The 19672-nt window shown below is 43.9% G+C and overlaps 1 protein-coding gene across 1 annotated transcript; it reads left to right on the plus strand.

Moving 5' to 3' along the window:
* Window positions 1-8376: 8376 nt before the first annotated feature.
* Window positions 8377-18871, plus strand: ZFP3 (ZFP3 zinc finger protein). The gene is made up of 2 exons (XM_040243664.1): window positions 8377-8679; window positions 14313-18871. The coding sequence occupies exon 2, from the start codon at window positions 14321-14323 to the stop codon at window positions 15842-15844; it is 1524 nt and encodes a 507-aa protein (XP_040099598.1). The 5' UTR covers window positions 8377-8679; window positions 14313-14320; the 3' UTR covers window positions 15845-18871.
* Window positions 18872-19672: the final 801 nt, after the last annotated feature.

The raw sequence follows: 19672 nt of genomic DNA on the forward strand, positions 1-19672 counted from the left end.
TCTTCTCATCAGGTGGCCAAAGTATTGGAGCTTCGGCTTCAGCATCAGTCCTTCCAGTGAATAATCAGGGTTGATTTCCTTTAGGATTGCCTGGTTTGATCTCCGTGCAGTCCAAGGGACACTCCAGAGTCTTCTCCAGCACCACAATTTGAAAGCATCAATTCTTTGGTGCTCAGCCTTCTTGATGGTCTAACTCTCACATCCATACATGACTACTGGAAAAACTGTAGCTTTGACTATATAGACATCTCATATTAAGCAGCATAGGATGATGGGAGGTGTGGCCTGTTTTCCCAATTAAAGGTGTTTGTCCATCTCCTCTAGGGATGCTGCTTATATCTTTGGGCTCTAGAGACTTTAAACCCTTGCCCACTAGTGCTGGAAACAGTCCCAGATTCTTCCAACATCTTGGCACCACAGATACTCCCTGGATCATCATGTCCTCCCTTGGGTCTAGCACAGTAGGTCAAATTACATACTCAGTCTTATTAAGGAAAGGTCTAATTTGATCTTCTAGAAGGTATAATTTTATAAGATTGATTGCTGCTTATCCAGGGGTGGCCTTATTCAAAAATAAAGAACAAATTAACCAAGCTTGATGGTTGATCCCTCTGGTTGCTGTATTTTGGTTCACTGACACTCCAATGTTATATGGAACTTGTGGACTCTAGGGTCAGCTAAGGTTCCTTATCCACCCTGTGAAAAAGTTACCAACCCCATGATAACTGTTGATCTAATGGGATAGAAGGAAGGCCTTCCCCAGATGACTTGGTGGTAAAGAATCACCTTGCCAAGCAGGAGACATAGGTTCGATTCCTGGGTCATGAAGATACCCTGGAGAGGGAATTGGCAACCCAGTGTAGCATTTTTGCCCAGAAAATCCCATGGACAGAGGAGGCTGGAGGTCTACAGTCCAAGAGGTAGCAAAAGAGCCTGACCCGACTTAGTGACTAAACAACAACAATGCCTTAGAAGGAGCTTTGCGGAGCTAACTGGCTACATTTGCTCTTTTAACCAGCTTCACCCTATGTCCCAAATCCCTGCCATTATTTTTCTGGGTTAACGTATTGTTCCTTAAGGCCACTGTTAAAATTCAGCTTAATTACAGAAGATTTTGTCAGGTAAGCATTTCCTAGTCAACATGTACAGACCATCTGTGATTAGTGCAGTGCTCTGGGCACAGTCCCTGAGGGCAGGTTGGGTTCTTATCATTAGGTGGGGAGATGAAAAATATTCTTAAAACAGAATACAAGATACCAAAGGTGAAATTAGCCCAAATGCCAAATGTCACTGGAGGACAGTGAAGGAGTGATTGAAATGAGAAGAGAGCAAGCCTGAAAGGCTTTGTGGATGTGATATTTTGGAACCAGGTCTTGAAGTATGGAAGCCAGGTGGTAACGCAAATACGCTTATCATGCAGGATTTTATTCCAGTAGATGGGAGACACTTTATGTACATGTGAACCAAATGTGGATTTTCTGGATGTTAGATTTGAAACTTCCTCTCTGGAACTGATTGTTGGTCAAAATAGTGGCAAAACTGGCCTAGACAAAACAGCCCCTCTAAAGGATGGATGGGTGGTTTAGTCATGAAATCATGTTTGACTCTTCTGACCCCATGGACTATGGGCTAGACTATAGGACTAGAGGACTGCCAGGCTCCTCTTTCCATGAGATTTTCCAGGCCAGAGCACTGGAGTGGAGTGCCATTTTTTCTCCAGGGAATCTTCTTGACCCAGGGATCAAACCTGGGTCTTCTGCATTGCAGGTAGATTCTTTACCAACTGAGCCAGATGGAGGTAGGTGTGTATTCAGTGAGACCCTAGGAAGGAAGCCAGGTTGAAATGAGGAGAGCCTGGGGAGGAGTCTGAAGATGTGGGTGCTAATCTGGTTTCCCGTCTTCTGACCTGAGTAAACCTGGACCAGCCACTGAATCCTTTGAGCCACGTTCCCCTGTGAAGGACTTTTCTGCAGCTGCTGTAGACAGCCAAAGCTTCCAGAGACGCTGATCCTGGGTAGTATATACAAGAGGGCTTTGGAAGCTATGTTCAGTATTTGTAAGGTTTGGATTTGTTGTTATTGTGCTTTTAAACTGTGCCTGAAAGCCTGTATTTTGCCTCCCTGAATAACATCTCTTTATCGTGATTTCGTATATGGCATGAATGTAGTGAAGTTGAGGATCATGTGAATAACTCACTGCTGCAGGGGTAGAGAGAGTTTGAACAAGGAGGAAGACGACAAGCCCAAGATAAATGTAGAGAGAGAACGTATGGGTATTGGCAGCAGAATTAAGTAAGCATCAAGAGACAAAGGGACATTTTTGCTTTAGAGGGACCCCAAAGGGTCATCACAACTATGGATTTCAGTGGCATTGGACCCAAGGACAGCATTGTGGGTAGGGGTGTGGCGTAAGAGAAAACGGAGTACAAAGAACAATCAACAGTGTGGGCGATGGCAAAGGGATCACATTAACCTGAGAGGTTGCATCACAGAGAACGGATCTTGTTGAAGCGCTGAAGTGCATCCAGGGTTTTTTAAAAAAATCGAAGTATAGTTGGTTTACCATGTTGTGCTAGCTTCAGGTATACAGCAAAGTGATAAGTTATATAGATAGATTGGATGCATCCTTTTTCAAAATTCTTTTCCATCATTGGCTATTGCAAGATACTGTATATAGTTCACTGTGCTTTATGGAAGGTCCTTATTTTTCTAAATTAATTATTTATTATTTTTGGCTGTTCTGGGTCTTTGTTGCTGTGACAGTTTTTCTCTTGTTTTGGAGAGCAGGCACTACTCTCTACTTGTGGTGCAAGGTTTCTCATTGCAGTGGCTTCTCTTGTTGTGCAGCTCAGGCTCTCGAGAGTGTGGGCTTCAGTAGTGACAGCTCCTGGACTCTAGAGCAGAGGCTCAGTATTTGTGATGCAAGGGTTTAGCTATTCCCCACTATGTGGGATAATCCTGGACCAGGGATCAAACCCATGTCTCCTGCATTGACAGGTGGATTCTTTATCACTGAGCCACCAGTGAAGCCCTGCTTATCTGTTTTATATATAGTAGTGTGTATCTGTTAATCCTAAATTCCATTATCCCTTCCCCCCACCTTCCCCCTTTGGTAACCATAAGTTTATTTTCTATGTATGTGAGTCTATTTCTGTTTTGTAAATAAGTTCATTTATATCATTTTTTTTAGATTCCACATATAACTGACATCATATATTTGTCTTTGACTTATTCACTTAGTGTGATGATCTCCAGGTCCATCCATGTTGTTGCAAATGGCAGTATTTCATTCTTTTTTATGACTTAGTCATATCCCATTGTCTCCATACATACTGCATCTTGTTTGTTCATTCATCTCATGATGGACATTTAGGTTGCTTCCATGTTTTGGCTATTGTAAGTCATGTTGTTATGAATGTTGGGGGTGCATGTATCTTTTCGAATTCAAGTTTTCATCTTTCCCAAATATCATCCATGATTTTTAGGGGCTGTATCTTGAGCTGGGAAAACAGCATCATGAAGATAGAGTGAGGAGTCATTCTGGCCTTCTGCAGGTTCTCTAGTCACATTGGGAACTAACATGTCCCTGTGATGGTGGGAGACACTTGGACTTGGACACAACACTCCTCCCATGTTGTTTTCTCAAAATAGAGCCTCAGAAATATTCATGTAGGACTGCCTTGGTATGGATGATTTCCACTCACATGGGAATTCAGACTATACTTAGCAGCAGTTTCTCAAAGTGTTGTGATGAGGGGCTCAGTGAACAGAGACGCTAGAGGTGCTGTCTTAGCCCTGGTGACATGTGGGCTATGTTTTTTGGCTGTTCTGGGTCTTTGTTGTGGTCCACAGGCTTTCTCTGGTTGCAGAGCAGAGGCTCTTGAGCACACGCACTCGCACTCCTCAGGTGGGCTCATTATTTTGCTGACCTTGTGAAGACTCCAGAGCCCTGGAGAAGAGCCTCATGCCCTGGGCTACAGTTTTTTTTTTCTTCTGCTTTTTCCTCTGATCACTTGTTCCCTTGTACATTCTGCTTTTGTCTATTTCCAATGCATTTCCTGCCACTACCTCCAGCTCTCCTTCCTCAAAGCCCAGCACTGACCCCTCTGCCAGAGCAGCCTTCTCTTCTCTGCCTCTCTACCTGGCACTGAACCATAGCCCAGTCACTCGAGAGTGAGATTTCCAGGTGTTGCTGCATTTTATCCCCTGTTGAAGGGCTTCCCAGGTGGCGCTAGTGGTAAAGAATCTGCCTGCCAGTGCAGGAGACATAGGAGATGAGAGTTCGATCTCTGCATGGAGAAGATCCCCTGGAGAAGGAAATGGCAACCCACTCCAGTATTCTTGCCTAGGAAATCCCATGGGCAGAGGAGCCTGGTGGGCTGCAGTCCATGGTGCTGCAAAGAGTCAGACATGACTGAGCATGCGTGCGCGCACACACACACACACACACACATACACACACACACACCCCATGTGAAAGGGGCCATGGTTTCACCTGAGAGGGAGAGAGATGTGGACCTTACAGGACCTTGAAGGCACCTCTTCGATTTAGAACTTGTCCAGGAAAGATCTGCTATGTAAACATAACCTCAGATGTTAAAATGTTAGCATGGGTCAGACGATAAAATGTCTGCCAAAATGTGGGAGACCCGGGTTCAATCCCTGGGTCAGGAAGATCCCCTGGCAAAGGAAAGGGCAACTCACTCCAGTACTCTTGCCTAGAAAATTCCATGGATAGAGGAGCCTGGTGGGCTACAGTCTATGGGATTGCAAAGAGCTGGACACGACTGAGTGACTTCACTTTCTTTCTTTCTTTAACATGACCTTGCTGGATCAGGCTCAGAACTGGTTCCTCTGGGCTTCCCGGGGTAATTGTTAACCCTAGAAAAGGAGACTGCCTTCGTGTTTTACTTCCTTGCATCTTCATAGCTGCAGGTGTGAGGGGAACACTGAAGACTTAATTGAGCCTTGACTCACCTTCAGCCAGTTGCTGTAGTGTGTGGAGATGAGATATGAATATTTCAGGTCAGTCGCTTTCTACTGAACATGGGCTCAGCATGGCTGGAGGCTCTTCTGGATGTGTAACCGAGTGCTGACTCTTAAGGGGCACTCTGTGTGTGGGAAAAGGTGTATTCATAGGAAATGGTTAAGTCACATAAGGCAGGATGCATTTGTGTCATGCTGAGTGAGACTCTGGTGTGTTGAATGTACTGTGAGGTTGGTGCAGTTGAAAGGAAGGCAGGATCAAGGAGAGAGGTGATGGTGATAAAAAGAATGAATGTGTGGAGTTGAAAGAGAAGAGCTATTTACAGGAAGAGAAAGCTACCAAGCCAGTGTCCCTGTGTTAGCTCAGGCCCTGGCCCGGGATTATTCACTGGGAGAAAAGAGTTTTGAAAGATATGAAGGTTTTCAAGGTGGGTGCTTTTGGTCATTTCTTCAAGAATCTTGACAAAGACTTACATTTACAATGTTATTTAAATCTCAGGAGAACTGAGTGCTGTTATGAACAGTTTGGTGGTAGCTTGGAATGTTGTCCATAGAGGATAGAAAATATAATTATGATCGGTACTAGGTCAAAATCAGAGTTGTAAGCTACTCTGAGAAGTGGCATGGTTTTGAAGTCAAAGAGAGGAGAGTAGCCAGTACTGGTAGCCCTCCTCCCCACATCTCCTATAGAGAGAAGAGAAGGGACAAGGGTGAGCAAGAATCATATGCCTTTTATTTTCCATATTCCTGTCTCTGTGTGAATTCAAGAGGTGGCTGACATTCCTGGCTGCCATTTTTTTTTTTCAAGAGGAGCAACACTGCTCATACTTACATATAAGAAGCAATTCCATGGAAGTCCTGAACCTGTTAGGAGACTGTGAAACACCAGCCCCTACCCAGTCATACACATCCTCACACACTCTTGAGAATGGCTATTTGTGGACCATATGCCTTGGCTTCTTCCCTTGGTAGGTCCCTGTTGCTCCAGATGGCTTCTAAATTGGCTAGTGTAGTGAAGCAGATAGGCAGGGGAGTAGCTAGGAGGATACAACTTATCTTTTTCCTGTTTAACCCACATACTGGGGCTGATCAAATGAAACACTGTTAACATCTGGCTAGCAAAGTAATGCTCAAAATTCTCCAAGCCAGGCTTCAATAGTATGTGAACTGTGAAATTCCAGATGTTCAAGCTGGATTTAGAAAAGGCAGCGGAACCGGAGATCAAATTACCAACATCCATTGAATCATCAAAAAAGCAAGGGAGTTCCAGAAAAACATCTACTTCTACTTTATTGACTATGCCAAAGTCTTTGACTGTGTGAAGTGAAGTGAAGTTGCTCAGTCGTTTCTGATTCTTTGCGACCCCATGGACAGTAGCCAACCAGGCTCCTCCATCCATGGGATTTTCCAGGCAAGAATACTGGAGTGGGTTGCCATTTCCTTCTCCAGAGGATCTTCCTGACCCAGGGAAGATTGACTGTGTAGATCACAACAAACTGTGGAAAATTCTTGAAGATATGGGAATATCAGACCACCTGACAGGCCTCCTGAGAAATCTGTATGGAGGTCAAGAAGCACAGTTAGAACTGGTCATGGAACAACAGACTGGTTCCAAATTGGGAAAGGAGTACGTCAAGGCTGTATGTTGTCACCCTGCTTATTTAACTTATATGCAGAGTGCATGACGTGAAATGCCTGGCTGGATGAAGCACAAGCTGGAATCAAGATTGCCAGGAGAAATATCAATAACTTTAGATACACAGATGACATCACCCTCATGGCAGAAAGTGAAGAAGAACTAAAGAGCCTCTTGATGCAAGTGAAAGAGTAAAGTGAAAAAGTTGGCTTGAAACTCAACATTCAGAAAACTAAGATCATGGCATCTGGTCCCATCACTTCATGGCAAATAGATGGAGAAACAATGGAAACAGTGAAAGACTTTATTTTCTTGGACTCCAAAATCACTGCAGATGGTGACTGCAGACATGAAAATAAGAGACGCTTGCTCCTTGGAAGAAAAGCTGTGACCAACCTAGACGGCATATTAGAAAGCAGAGACATTACTTTGCCTTCAAAGTTCCAAAGCTATGTTTTTTCCAGTAGTCATGTATGGATGTGAGAGTTGGACTCTAAAGACAGCTGAGCACTGAAGAACTGATGCTTTTGAACTGTAGTGTTGGAGAAGACTCTTGAGAGTTCCTTAGACTGCAAGGAGATCCAGCCAGACCATTCTAAAGGAAATCAGTCCTGAATATTCATTGGAATGACTGATGCTGAAGCTGAAACTCCAATACTTTGGCCACCTGATGCGAAGAGCTGACTCATTTGAAAAGACCCTGATGCTGGGAATGATTGAAGGCTGGAAGGAGAAGGGGATGACAGGATGACAGGGGATGGTTGGATGGCATCACCAACTCAATGGACACAAACTTGAGTAAGCTCTGGGAGTTGCTGATGGACAGGGAAGCCTGGTGTGCTGCAGTCCATGGGGTCGCAAAGAGTCAGACAAGACTGAGTGACTGAACTGAACGTCTGGACCAGTGACACCCAAATTTTAGACTGCATCAGAACTCCTGAAGGGCTTGTTAAAACACAGATTGTTGAGCTCTAACCTCAGGTTCTGATTCAGGAGATCTGTGGGTGGGGTCTGAGAGTTTGCATTTCTAACCATCATTCCAGCTGCTGCAGATTCAGACACCACACTTTTGAAAGATTTTTTTTTTTGGGGGGGGGTGCTATGCTGGGTCTTCCATTGGTGCATGGGCTTTTCTCTAGTTGTGGCGATGGGGCTACTCTCCAGTTGCTGTACTCCAGCTTCTCATTGTGGTAGCTTCTCTTGTTGCAGAGCAGAGGCTCTGGGGCTCGCGGGCTTCGATAGCTGTGGCGGAGAAAGGAACAAGTACACAGGTGCTGAGTTAAGAACTATCAAGCTATTCAAGAAATAAGGAAGTTAAGTTATGGTAGAATGCTGTTCCCACTGCCTGAACCGCTGTCCCCTTCACTCTTAACCCCGGTAATTCCCGGTCAACCTTCAGATTTCAGCCTAAACATCACTCCCTCCAGTAACCCCTCCTTGACATCAAGAGTGGGTCTCCGTTTGCCCCCAGCTTATGACCGGCCTGTTTCTAGGATGTAGGGGTCTGTGTTTACCAGATTCGTGAAGTCGCGAAGGGAGTGACGGGATAAGGGATGCAGATGGGGAAGTTAAGGACACAGTCTCTGCTCGGGGAGAAAAAGAAGCCAACTTTCAATTTCTTGAGTCCAGATCAATGCTTGGGGAGCGACATCAGCGTGCAGAGCGGCCGGTTCCAGGGCGGAAGTGCATCCCTGGAGCCGTTCTAGGAAATTCGGAGGACCCAGCTTGTCGGTGATCCTCGGACAGAAGTGGGCATTGCCAGGCGCAAAAGGCCACTTCAGGGAGCTGGTGTGGGAGGCAGCGGCGAGGTGGGGCTCGTGTGAGGGCGAGAACCGGGGCAAAGGAAGCCTGGAAAAGGTGAGGAGTCGCCCGCCAGCCGACCACCTGTTCCTCCCGGGAGTGCGGCGCGTGCTGATTGGCTGGAGTGCTGACTGGGTACCGGAAGTGGCCGATGCCCGTCGCCCGTGAAACCAAGACAACAGCTGCGGGTTCTGAGCGAGCGCGCGGAGAAGCTTGGGGAGCCGGACCGGAGCGAGTGTGGGGCGGTAGCTGCCTGAGGTGAGACCTCATCCCGTCCCGGCGGGGGGCGGAGGGCACTGGGCTCTTGAACCACTGGCCCGCGAGCCCCGGGGAAACTCGACGTCTAGGCCCCTACCAGATCCGGGTTCGATATATGACCTTGGACGTTATGGTCCCCCAAACCCCCACCGGGTCCCCACCTGCACAAACCCTGGACGCGGCCAGGGCCCGTCCTCGCCCTGGTTCCCTGCCTGTCAGTCGCTAGACGGGAGCAGCAGGGACACCCCCTTCCTCGGTCCAGACTTGGGGGCCGATGGGAGCTGTGATTTCCTCAGATAGTCCATCCCCAAGTAAACTGCGGGGACGAAATGGCGGGCAGTGTCAAAAACTCCAGGCCTCCTGGCAGCTTGTGCCCAGGGCCGGCAGACGGGATATTGGCATAGGAGGGTTAGTTATGGAAAGGAGGTAGGTTTGAGCACAGGGTTAATAGAGCCTTACTGATTGTGGGAACAGGGAGACAACAGAGGAAAAGAAGATAACAGTGCTTAAAGGAGCTTCTTTTTACAGCTAGTTACTGACATCAGCAATGTGTCAGACCCCCGATTGAGATACAGAATGAGATACAGAAATGAGTGAAATACCCAGTTCTTCCTCCTGGGTACCACAGATTCCTTGTGTAGACAAGACGTACACAAATTCCTTGTGTATTTACCAGGTACCCGAAATATGTTAGGCACTGGGAATGTCAAGATGAATAGAACATCCTTGCTTATGGTCTAAAGAAGGAAACAGATGACTTAGCCTATCCCTGGAGATTCTGACTCTAAGAGATCTGAGGTGGGACCTGGAAGTTAATATTTTCAGAGGTTTTTCTAGTTGACTTTTCTGCATCTAACCTAATCCCAGGCCAAGAATCATTATTTAAGTATCGTTCATTAAACAAACACACAAAAACCTTCCTGCTATGATTGCAAGCCCGCTGAAGAATTTTTTGAGTTTTATGTGGCTCCTCATGTAGGCAGTATGGTCCTTTAAAAGTTTCATTTCTCTTGGTTAATAAGTTGGTGGATATTTGGTTTATGCATCATTATTTTGTGAGTGAGGATTTCTGAGTGCATTAAAAGAAATACAGATCTGCAGAGTTGAAAACTCTGTTCTGAACTTTGGAGACCCAGCAGATGCTTGTCATCCCCCAAACTGAGGACTAAGAGTGCTGAGCCTACTCCTGAGATGGCACGTCCATCTTCTCTCTCTCCAGGAAAAACTCATTTTAAATTTAGAAAAGTGAAGAATTGAGAAACATAGGAAATTATGTTTGGAAATTTGAATTTGTTCTATGAGTAGTGGAGTGTTTCCACATGAGGACAAGGTCTAATATGTATCTGTACCTCTGGGAAAATCAGTCAAAAGGAGGATGGCTTTGGGACTTCCCTGGCAGTTCAGTGGTTAAGACTCCTCACTTCCACTACAGGGTCCATGGGTTCAGTTCTGGTTGGAAACTAAGATCCTACATGCCTCCAAATGTGGCCAAAAGAAAAAAAAAAAAGAAGGATGGTTTTATTTATACATAAGAAGGTGTCTATAAAGAAGGTGTCTAAAAATAATATTTAACAAGTGGCATTAATATTGTGGCACTGGTGGAATGCAAAGTAAAAATAATCAGAGGGGGCAAAATTTAATTGGGAATACTTTCTCGGTTAGAATTTTGAACCAGTGTTGAAGTTGGGGATAGATATACATGCCTAACTTCTATGTCTTGTATCTTGGTTTTCTGTGAACACATGATTTTCCATATGGTGTGAGACAGATGTGAGTTTTATGAATGCTGATTTTGTAAGGAGCTAGATGATAGAAAAGAAGTAACTATAGGAGAGATGGTGGTGAAAAGGAAAAAGGCCAGAGAGGGGTCAGAAGTAGACAGGGATTGAAATACCAGCTTGTGGAACTTGTTCTTGGATGAGCATTAGAGAGAAATTTATTTAAGACAGCACTTCCTAACTCAAATAGTACCATGGTTGAAGAAGAGAGCTAAATTCTCTATGATGAATTCTTACAGTTATATAGGTACACATTATTTATAATTTTCAAAAACTTCAATGGAAAGGGGAAATCCAGGTTTTGAGTGTCTGCCTTTTTTCCATGGGAAAATTAGAGAAGGCACTGAGTGGGGGAATGTTGAAGAAGATTCCAGTTCATTTTTAGGGGTAGCAGAAAGAGCTTCCAAGACTTTAGGATTCCAGTAGGAGATCAGGTTCCTTCTAGGTGTCAGGGGAGGGAGCTGACCAGGGCTGCACCCTTGAGTGACTCGGGAGGCCTCAGGGTATGATCCTGTGGATGACTGGAGGCTGGGCAGAGAAAAAGGGCAGTACAAAGGGCACCCCCAAATCCCCCCTTTCCCCTTCCCCAGTCTCTCCTGCTTCTGAGAATCTTCATTTCTTCACTAATCTCATCTTTTCTTCCCTCTTAAGCTTTCTCTCTACTGGCACCATCCTTTCTAACATAAGCACATTCAACTCTCTCCCATTGGAGAAAATCCTTCTTTGATTTTCTTTGGCCTTTTGCACTAGTGCCCATCTTGGTCCTCTCCTTTCATCTAAATTTTCTGAAAGAAACAGCAAATTTACTAATCAGTCCACTGCCACCTAGTTTCTGCTGCTGTCATTCCACTGACTCTGTTCTCGCATGTTATCTGTAACTTCTTGGCAGATGTTCTCCAGTTCTTATCCTGCTGGATCTATCAGCTGCGTGTGATGCTTTGTTGTTCCCTCTGCCATGGCCTTGGTGACCTCTATGCCTCTGTATTCTGGTACTTCTACTTCACTAACCCTTCTTTCTCTTCCTGGAGGGCTTATATTCCTCTCATTACCCCTTTATCATTAGGGTCCTAACAGGAAACAGGCACTTAGCTCAAATTAGGATAATTTGAGTAGGGTTTATTTGCAAAGAAGTTAGTTGTAAAAGGTGTGGGTGTGGGAAGGGTGTTGAGGAACCTGGGACTGGCAATAGCAGAGAAGTCACCAGCCCTAGACCAGAAGAGATAAGAGGTAGGAGAGGTTCTGGAACCCATATGAGACAGTTGGGTAGGACAGACTCCTTGAGATGAGTAATGAACTTCAGTTGAAGGGCACCAGGAGCTCAAGGAGACCTCATAGGAAGGAACCAGGAGGATAAATACTCTGACCTCACTCTCCTCCCTCCTTTGAGCCTCCTGTTGGGGCTTCCCATTGGTAAAACACAACTGTTGGCCTGTTGGTGAGTGCTGTGTAGGTTAGCCTTCTGGGGCAGAGAGCAGGGTGGAGAAAAGTTGAAGGATCTGGAGTGAACATGGAATTTAAGTGGAGTACTCTTGAATGTTGGCTTTGACTTTCTAGGTTTCTGTCTTCAGTATCTGACAGTTCTCACACTGTATTCATTACTGCCTATGCTGAGTACTGTCAAGTCTGTATCTCTCTTCTTGACTGCTGTAAGCTTTAGACCAATATATTTTGGCTGATTCTTTGATACTTCTGTATGGGTGTGTTGAAACTCATCTTGTCCAAATCAGAGCTCACCTGTCATCTGCCCTCCTAAATTAGCTATTCCTCAATATTCCCAACCTTGGTGGTACCACTATCCATCTAATTATACCTGCCTCATGCATGTATTCGATCATACTCCAAGTCTTAGAGGATTTGTTCTCTCAAACATTTCTCTAGTCTGTTTCCTCTTCATTCACACTACTGCTATTACCCTTGCTAAATCTCTGGGGCCATTGTTCCTGTTAGTAGTAAGTTTGACTTCATAAAAAAAAAAAAAAAAAACATAATGACTTAAGCAAGGAAAAACCTCATTTCTCTCTTAGATAAAAGAAATCCAGAGGCAGGCATTCCAGGGCTGGTCTGGCAGCTTCACAGAGTCACCAGGGACCCAGGGTCCTTGCTGCTCTGGTCCAGGGCGTGCTAGTGAATGCATGGTCTGAGGTGGCACTGCAGCTGTCACCTAATGCCCCAGGCACAGCCCCAAGGAGGGTGAGGAAATGTATCCCCTTACCTTTAAGTAGATATCCCAGAAGTCCCTTATGCTTTCATTTGCATTTTACTGTCTCATTGGCCAGAAGTTGGTGATGTCACAAAATCTAGCTGCAAAGAAGGCTAGAGAATACATTTCCTTAGATAGCCTTGTTGCTACAAAAGTAAATTCATTATTCTGTTGTTGATGAGGTGAGGAAGAGGTAAGATTGGGATAGACAACTAAAAATCCTTGCTATAGTGTTTTAGAAGTCTTTTTTAAAATACAACCTTTTAGACTTATAAAAGTGCTAAGAAAATTACATAAAGGAACCAATTATAATACTCATAAGTAAAATAACATTGCAAACATATATATAACAACCAGTTAGAAAATATAAGAAAAACTCACTAAAAGAGAAGACATACAGAGATGTGATAGTTATAAAAGCATCAGGGTAAGTTTAGAAATTTTACAAAATTATACTAAAATTCATTTGGAAAAATAGAATAGACAGGAAGTTTTTGTAAAAGAAGACAGTAAGAGAGAACATTCCCTAACATATTAAAATGTTTTAAGCTACAGTAGGTTGAACAGTTTGGTATTAGAGAAGGAATAGACTGATCAGGAGAACTGAAAAGAGTCTGGAAATGGACCCAGATATATATATGGAATTTTAGACTGTGGTAAAGGAGGCATTTCAAATTAGTAGGGAAAATTAGGTATTGATACAGTGTAGTAACCATCTGGAGAAAATTAAGCTAGAACCTTACTTCATCCAAATACAAGGGAGTCAAGCGTGGTTCCTTCTGGGCCCATTGTAGCTAAGTCATGTTAACCTTCTGAATGGGTGACCCCTACAACATATACAATCCCCTACTCTGTAGAACTCGTGAGCACCACAGCACTGGGCTAAAGATAGCTCTTCTTGCTACTCATTTCTGGTTCAGTTCAGTTCAGTCGCTCAGTCGTGTCCGACTCTTTGTGACCCCATGAATCGCAGCACGCCAGGCCTCCCTGTCCATCACCAACTCCCGGAGTTCACTCAGACTCATGTCCATCGAGTCAGTGATGCCATTCAGCCATCTCATCCTCTGTCATCCCCTTCTCTTCCTGCCCCCAATCCCTCCCAGCATCAGAGTCTTTTCCAGTGAGTCAACTCTTCGCATGAGGTGGCCAAAGTACTGGAGTTTCAGCTTTAGCATCATTCCTTCCAAAGAACACCCAGGGCTGATCTCCTTCAGAATGGACTGGTTGGATCTATTGCCTCTATAAACTCCAAAGTCATATTAGTCATTTTTGTCCCTTCTCCCAACCTTCTCCATATATTATCTGTTAATATGGCCACAATTTTCCTTAAATGTTTTCCTTACCAACCTCAGGTTCTCTCCCAACTCACTGTTAATATTATGGAATTTTTATCAGCATCTTCTTATCATCCATTTCCTGTCTCTAGCCTTTAATCTCTTCCTCTGATCATTCCTCTCACTCTCTTCAGTCAGTGTCTGCTGTTTGTGTAGCATGTCCCCCATAATCCTGAATCTTTCTCTTCTCTTCCATAGCATCCTATAATCTCACCAGATACAGAGAGTGCTGTCAGAACCCTGTTGAGCTCAATACTTCCTAGCATGGGCTTCATTCAGCTGTGATACAGCCACTTCACAGACTTACTTCTCTCATTTCAGATTGTGAGATGGGAACTGAGAACAAGGAGGTAATTCCCAAGGAAGAAATTTCTGAAGAATCTCAGCCACATGGGGCATTTTTAGAAAAAATGGAAGAAAAACTTACAAAGGTGGCGTGCCAGGGTCGTGAGTTTGGAGCAGTGTGTGAAGAAGACATATTGGAGGGGCATTCTGGAGACTCCACAGAAAAGATTCTGGGGCAGGAGTCATCTGAGGAGAGAGACTTTGCATCAGAGTTAATTATCTTTAAGAAATCACCCTCCAGTGAGAAAGATCAGGAGAAGGATGAGAGTGAGCGAGTCTGCAGACTCAGTTCAAACCTGCTCACACGTCAGGGAGACACCACAGTAGAGGCAGTTAGCACAGTTGCTACTTCTGGCCAGAACTTCATAGAGAATTTAGGACCTAACAAAACACACAGAAGTTCTGTGGGAGAAAAGCCTCATACATGCAAAGAATGTGGGAAAGCCTTTAATCAGAACTCACATCTTATTCAGCATATGAGAGTTCATAGTGGAGAGAAACCCTTCGAATGCAAAGAATGTGGAAAAACATTTGGAACTAACTCAAGCCTTCGAAGGCACCTGAGAATTCATGCTGGAGAGAAGCCCTTTGCCTGTAATGAATGTGGAAAGGCCTTCATTCAGAGTTCACATCTCATCCACCATCATAGAATTCACACTGGAGAGAGACCTTATAAATGTGAAGAGTGTGGTAAAGCCTTCAGTCAGAATTCAGCCCTTATCCTACATCAGAGAATCCACACTGGGGAGAAACCATATGAATGTAATGAATGTGGGAAGACCTTTAGGGTTAGCTCACAGCTTATTCAGCATCAGAGAATTCATACTGAAGAAAGATACCATGAATGCAATGAGTGTGGCAAAGCCTTCAAGCATAGCTCAGGCCTTATTAGACACCAGAAAATTCATACTGGAGAAAAACCCTATCTATGTAACGAGTGTGGGAAAGGCTTTGGGCAGAGTTCCGAGCTCATCCGACATCAAAGAATTCACACAGGAGACAAACCGTATGAATGTAATGAATGTGGGAAAACTTTTGGCCAGAACTCAGAGATAATCAGACATGTTAGAATTCATACTGGTGAGAAGCCCTATGTTTGTAAGGAATGTGGGAAGGCCTTTAGGGGGAACTCGGAACTTCTTAGACACGAGAGAATTCACACTGGAGAGAAACCCTATGAGTGCTTTGAGTGTGGGAAGGCTTTTAGACGGACCTCTCACCTTATTGTCCACCAGAGAATTCATACTGGAGAGAAACCTCATCAGTGTAATGAATGCGCCAGAACATTTTGGGACAACTCTGAGCTGCTTCTCCACCAGAAAATCCACATTGGAGAGAAACCTTATGAATGTAATGAATGTGAGAAGACATTCAGCCAGCATTCCCAGCTTATCATACATCAGAGAATTCACACTGGAGAGAAGCCTTACGAGTGCCAAGAATGCCAGAAGACCTTCAGTCGGAGCTCTCACCTCCTCCGACATCAAAGTGTCCACTGTATGGAATGATCTGCGAAACAGGAAAGCCTTCTGAGGGAAAAGCTGAAGTCAGACTTAGTGTTCTTAATCTGCACCTCGAGTTCTCACATCAGATGAATGGGCAGAACTTCCCTGTCCTTGTACTGATTTTTATTTAAGCAGCTGGACAAAAAAAGATGAGGCACTTTTATGAACTGTTCATTGAGAAGTTTCACTGTACTGAGTTAAATCATAAAAGCTGTTTCAGGCCTTAATTCTCCTCTTTTCTTTTTCCTCCTCTTCCTCCTTCCCACCTTGTGGATCACATAACATTAAGGGTCTGCACCAGCCATCTAGCCCAGATTGTTACTATTCAGGAAAAATGGAGGAATGTGATTCCACCACCTCCTAGGAATGGCAGAGTTGACCCCTTGAATATTAACCCCTGAAATGTTAAAGTCATGGCCTGGGAGACATACCTCTGTCTTTTCCACTATTTAGCATTGGGATTTAGTAAGCTTTATTAGCTTCAAAATGTTCCAAATTCTCTATCAAGTTTCCTTAGAAGATGGCAGTATTAATGAAGAAGCAGGAAACTTGGGTCATCTCCCATCTAGGACTTCCTCAGTGATTTGAAGAGGTGCCCTGATGGAGGAAACTGACAGGCAATTTATAGGATCATAAGTGAAGGCCCTCAGAATCCAGAGGGGCTGATTAGCAAGGCCAGGGGATAAACAGGTGAGGCCAGGCCACTCAACATGAATAGAAGCAGCTCTCTCACAGCTGCTCAGACTGACGGCTCCCAAGAACTCTGCTGTGTTCACTTTTGGCCCCAGTTCCTGCTACTGCTGCTGACAAGTCAGGAAGTAGCTCAAAGAGGACTGTGCAGCTTCATTGTCAGCAGGCACCAGGCCACAGTGATGAACAGGTTCACCTGACTGACCAGGGCTCCTGCCTTGCCAAAGCACTTAAGCTCTTATGACCACTGTTGGGGGTCCTTGGTTCATGGACCAGAATGTGATAGCCTCTTCTTAGTTTGCCCTTGACCTTGGAACTCTCTTTCTTCAACACGTCTTCATGTGTTCTGTGTTCTCCTATGTGTTTCTTTTTCCTCCAAGGAAACACATCCTCAATTTTTCGTGTGTCAGTGTTTCTGAGACAATCTTTCTGAGGTAGTGGGAACTGCACTAATGAGAATCCAGCAGGCTTGGGGTTTGGTCTAAGAACTGGACCTTGAATAAAGCACTTGACCTGCTGATCCCGTTTCCTCATCTGTAAAATAAGCGGAGTTGAACTAAATGATCTCAAGTTTCAACCAACCCAGTAATTCCTCAACTCTTTTTAAAAATTTTAACTTATGTATCTTCAGTGTTTTATTCTTTAATCTCTTTATTACACTAATACTAATCACTAGTATTTATTGAATTTTTACTATGTGTCAGAACAATGCCAGACAGTTTACATTTTTATTTTTACAGTCTCTCTATGATGTGGGTCCTCTCTTTTTAAAAACAGACAAACAAAACAGCTTTATTGTGGTATAATTTACATACCATAAAATTCTCCTGTTCTAAGTGTTCAACTGAATGTGCTTTAGTTTATAGAGTTGTATAACCATTAGTGATCTGGGTACTCTAGCCCAATTTGAAAGGTGAGGGGCAGGGGAGATGTCAGGTAACTTGATCATATGATCAAGCTCATGATCACACAGCTAGTAGTGCTAGAGCCAAGACTCCAGCCCTGAGCTGTGCTCCAAAGCACTGTGCTGTACTCTGGGTAGGTGGATACATTACTGCCTTATTCAAAATCCTTTGTACATTTTCTATTACTACATGAATTTGAATATAGCTGATTTAAATCATGTCCTTGGAAACATAATTGGTCACAGCCCAAACCCATCAAATGGGTTTATTCTTGTGTCCCAATATGTGTCCCCCCAGGCTCATGTCCTTGGCTTGAGAAAAGGGCTGTAAAAATAAGACGATTGATTACAGTTTCTACATCCTTCCAGATACCTCTTTCTCTAATAGACTTTAGCAGTTCTTTAACTTACCTCTTTCCATGGGTGATTACAAGTGCAGTGTGCTTATTGCTCAAGCTCAAATTGAATTATTCCCAAACATATCTTTCTCATATGAAACTTGGATGTCACCCATTCCTTTAACTTCTGATTCCTGTGTTTGAACATTTTATTGGCACATCCACCCCTTGCCAGCCCTTAAATATAGAACTCAGCACCTCTTTACGCTCCCCACAAAGGATCCCTTCACACAAACATACCCATGAGTAATACTGGCTTTACTGAAGATTTTGGTGTGTAAAAAGTGGAGAAGGAGGTTCATATCCTGTTAGACATTTTGTTCTCAGTGTTCCCTTGGACAAACTGCCACTGAAAATTTTTCTCTTTGTCCTTCCCTCTCAGGTTTATCACTTAAGCTTCTTTTTTTCTTGCCAGATAATGAGCAACCCCCAGCTCCAGCTCCATTATCTTCTTAAACCCACTGCTTAGCAAATAGAAAAAAAAAGCCCTTCAGTTAAATATACTATTGGAACATTAGATGCAATTTTGTGACCAATTTTTGTTGTGCTCGATCCTAATGTTAAGGGAGGAAGTTCTCCTATCTCATTCTAAGAAGAATCTGCCAACATATATTAGTGTTTTCCTAAGAGAAATTCTGGTGAATGAAATTATTTCCACCTTCTTATATACACACTTCCTGTAACCTCACTTCCTGTCTTTACCACCTCTCATCCAGCTAGCTCAGAAAGACTCCTCTCTTTTCCTTGTTTGCCCCCTCCCACCTCGATTTACTTGGGAGCCAAAATCTGATCATAAGGTAATTACCACTGGTAGTTATAATCCAGTGCAAGTAGAATTCTGTCAAGGAAAAAAAAGACTGAAGTTTTCTTAATGTTAGACCCATTAAAAATACCAGGCCCCACAATCTCAAAGACCTACTAAAATACCTAGAAATACCCTTCAGGATGTTTGCAGCTATGTCTATGTATATTTTCACCGTTCCCTAATTAAACAGTTTTACTGGTATTCTAACGCTTTGTGTAAATAAAGTATTTCTTACAATTCTGTTGATTTGATGCCTTTCTAATGTGTATTCCAACATACATTGTTTCATTATGGTCTACTAGATAGATATAGTTTTTCATGATTAACAACTTAATGTAAGCTATTCTGGATTGGAATTCCGTGGTAGTCCAGTGGTTAGGACTCCATGCTTTCACTGCCTGAGGGCACGGTTCAATACCTGGTGGGGGAACTAAGATCCCACAAGCTGAGCGGGTGAAAAAATAAAAACAACCCCTCCCCCATCATCTGAATGGTTCTTTTTATTTTTAAATGTTAAGAGATTTCTGGGCTGGTGTTTATTATTGTTTCTTTTTAACATGTTCTTTTAAGTGACTCCTGGTCTAAGGCACCTTCCTCGGGTTGTTGGGTCTGGGATCTTTGAAACTCCAGAAAATTCTGCCTAGAAAAATGTGCATGCAAGTTCAAGGAATTCATGGACCATCTGAAATTCATCTTTGAACCCCTGTAGTCCCTTACAGGTTTTGAAATCAAACGTTTACTTATAACACAAATTACCAAGTAATCCGCAATAACCTCTCCCTCACATTCCCTCCGCTTTGGAGATGAAGCTAAGCCAAGACTGTGCCTTTGGGTGAACCCCTGTAAATGGATGGGAGTTGGAGCCTCAGTAAAAATCCAGTGGGAAGTGGGGTGCGCTTCTGGTGATAACCTGAGGGCGGGGCTTCAATAACGTGGGTCCTTGGACATTCATCAAGCTCAGGCTGAGCGCCTGCGACGCGACTGGACCTGTGTGCTGCGCGGGGGCTGCGTGCCACGAGGCTGGTGGAAACCTG

This window comes from Oryx dammah, unplaced genomic scaffold (assembly GCF_014754425.2).
Source record: "Oryx dammah isolate SB20612 unplaced genomic scaffold, SCBI_Odam_1.1 HiC_scaffold_8, whole genome shotgun sequence".
In the NCBI taxonomy this organism is placed as follows: domain Eukaryota; kingdom Metazoa; phylum Chordata; class Mammalia; order Artiodactyla; family Bovidae; genus Oryx; species Oryx dammah.

What these genes read in the sequence shown, in the direction of transcription:
- ZFP3 (XM_040243664.1), top strand. Translation starts at nt 14,321, where the DNA reads ATGGGAACTGAGAACAAGGAGGTAATTCCCAAGGAAGAAATTTCTGAA.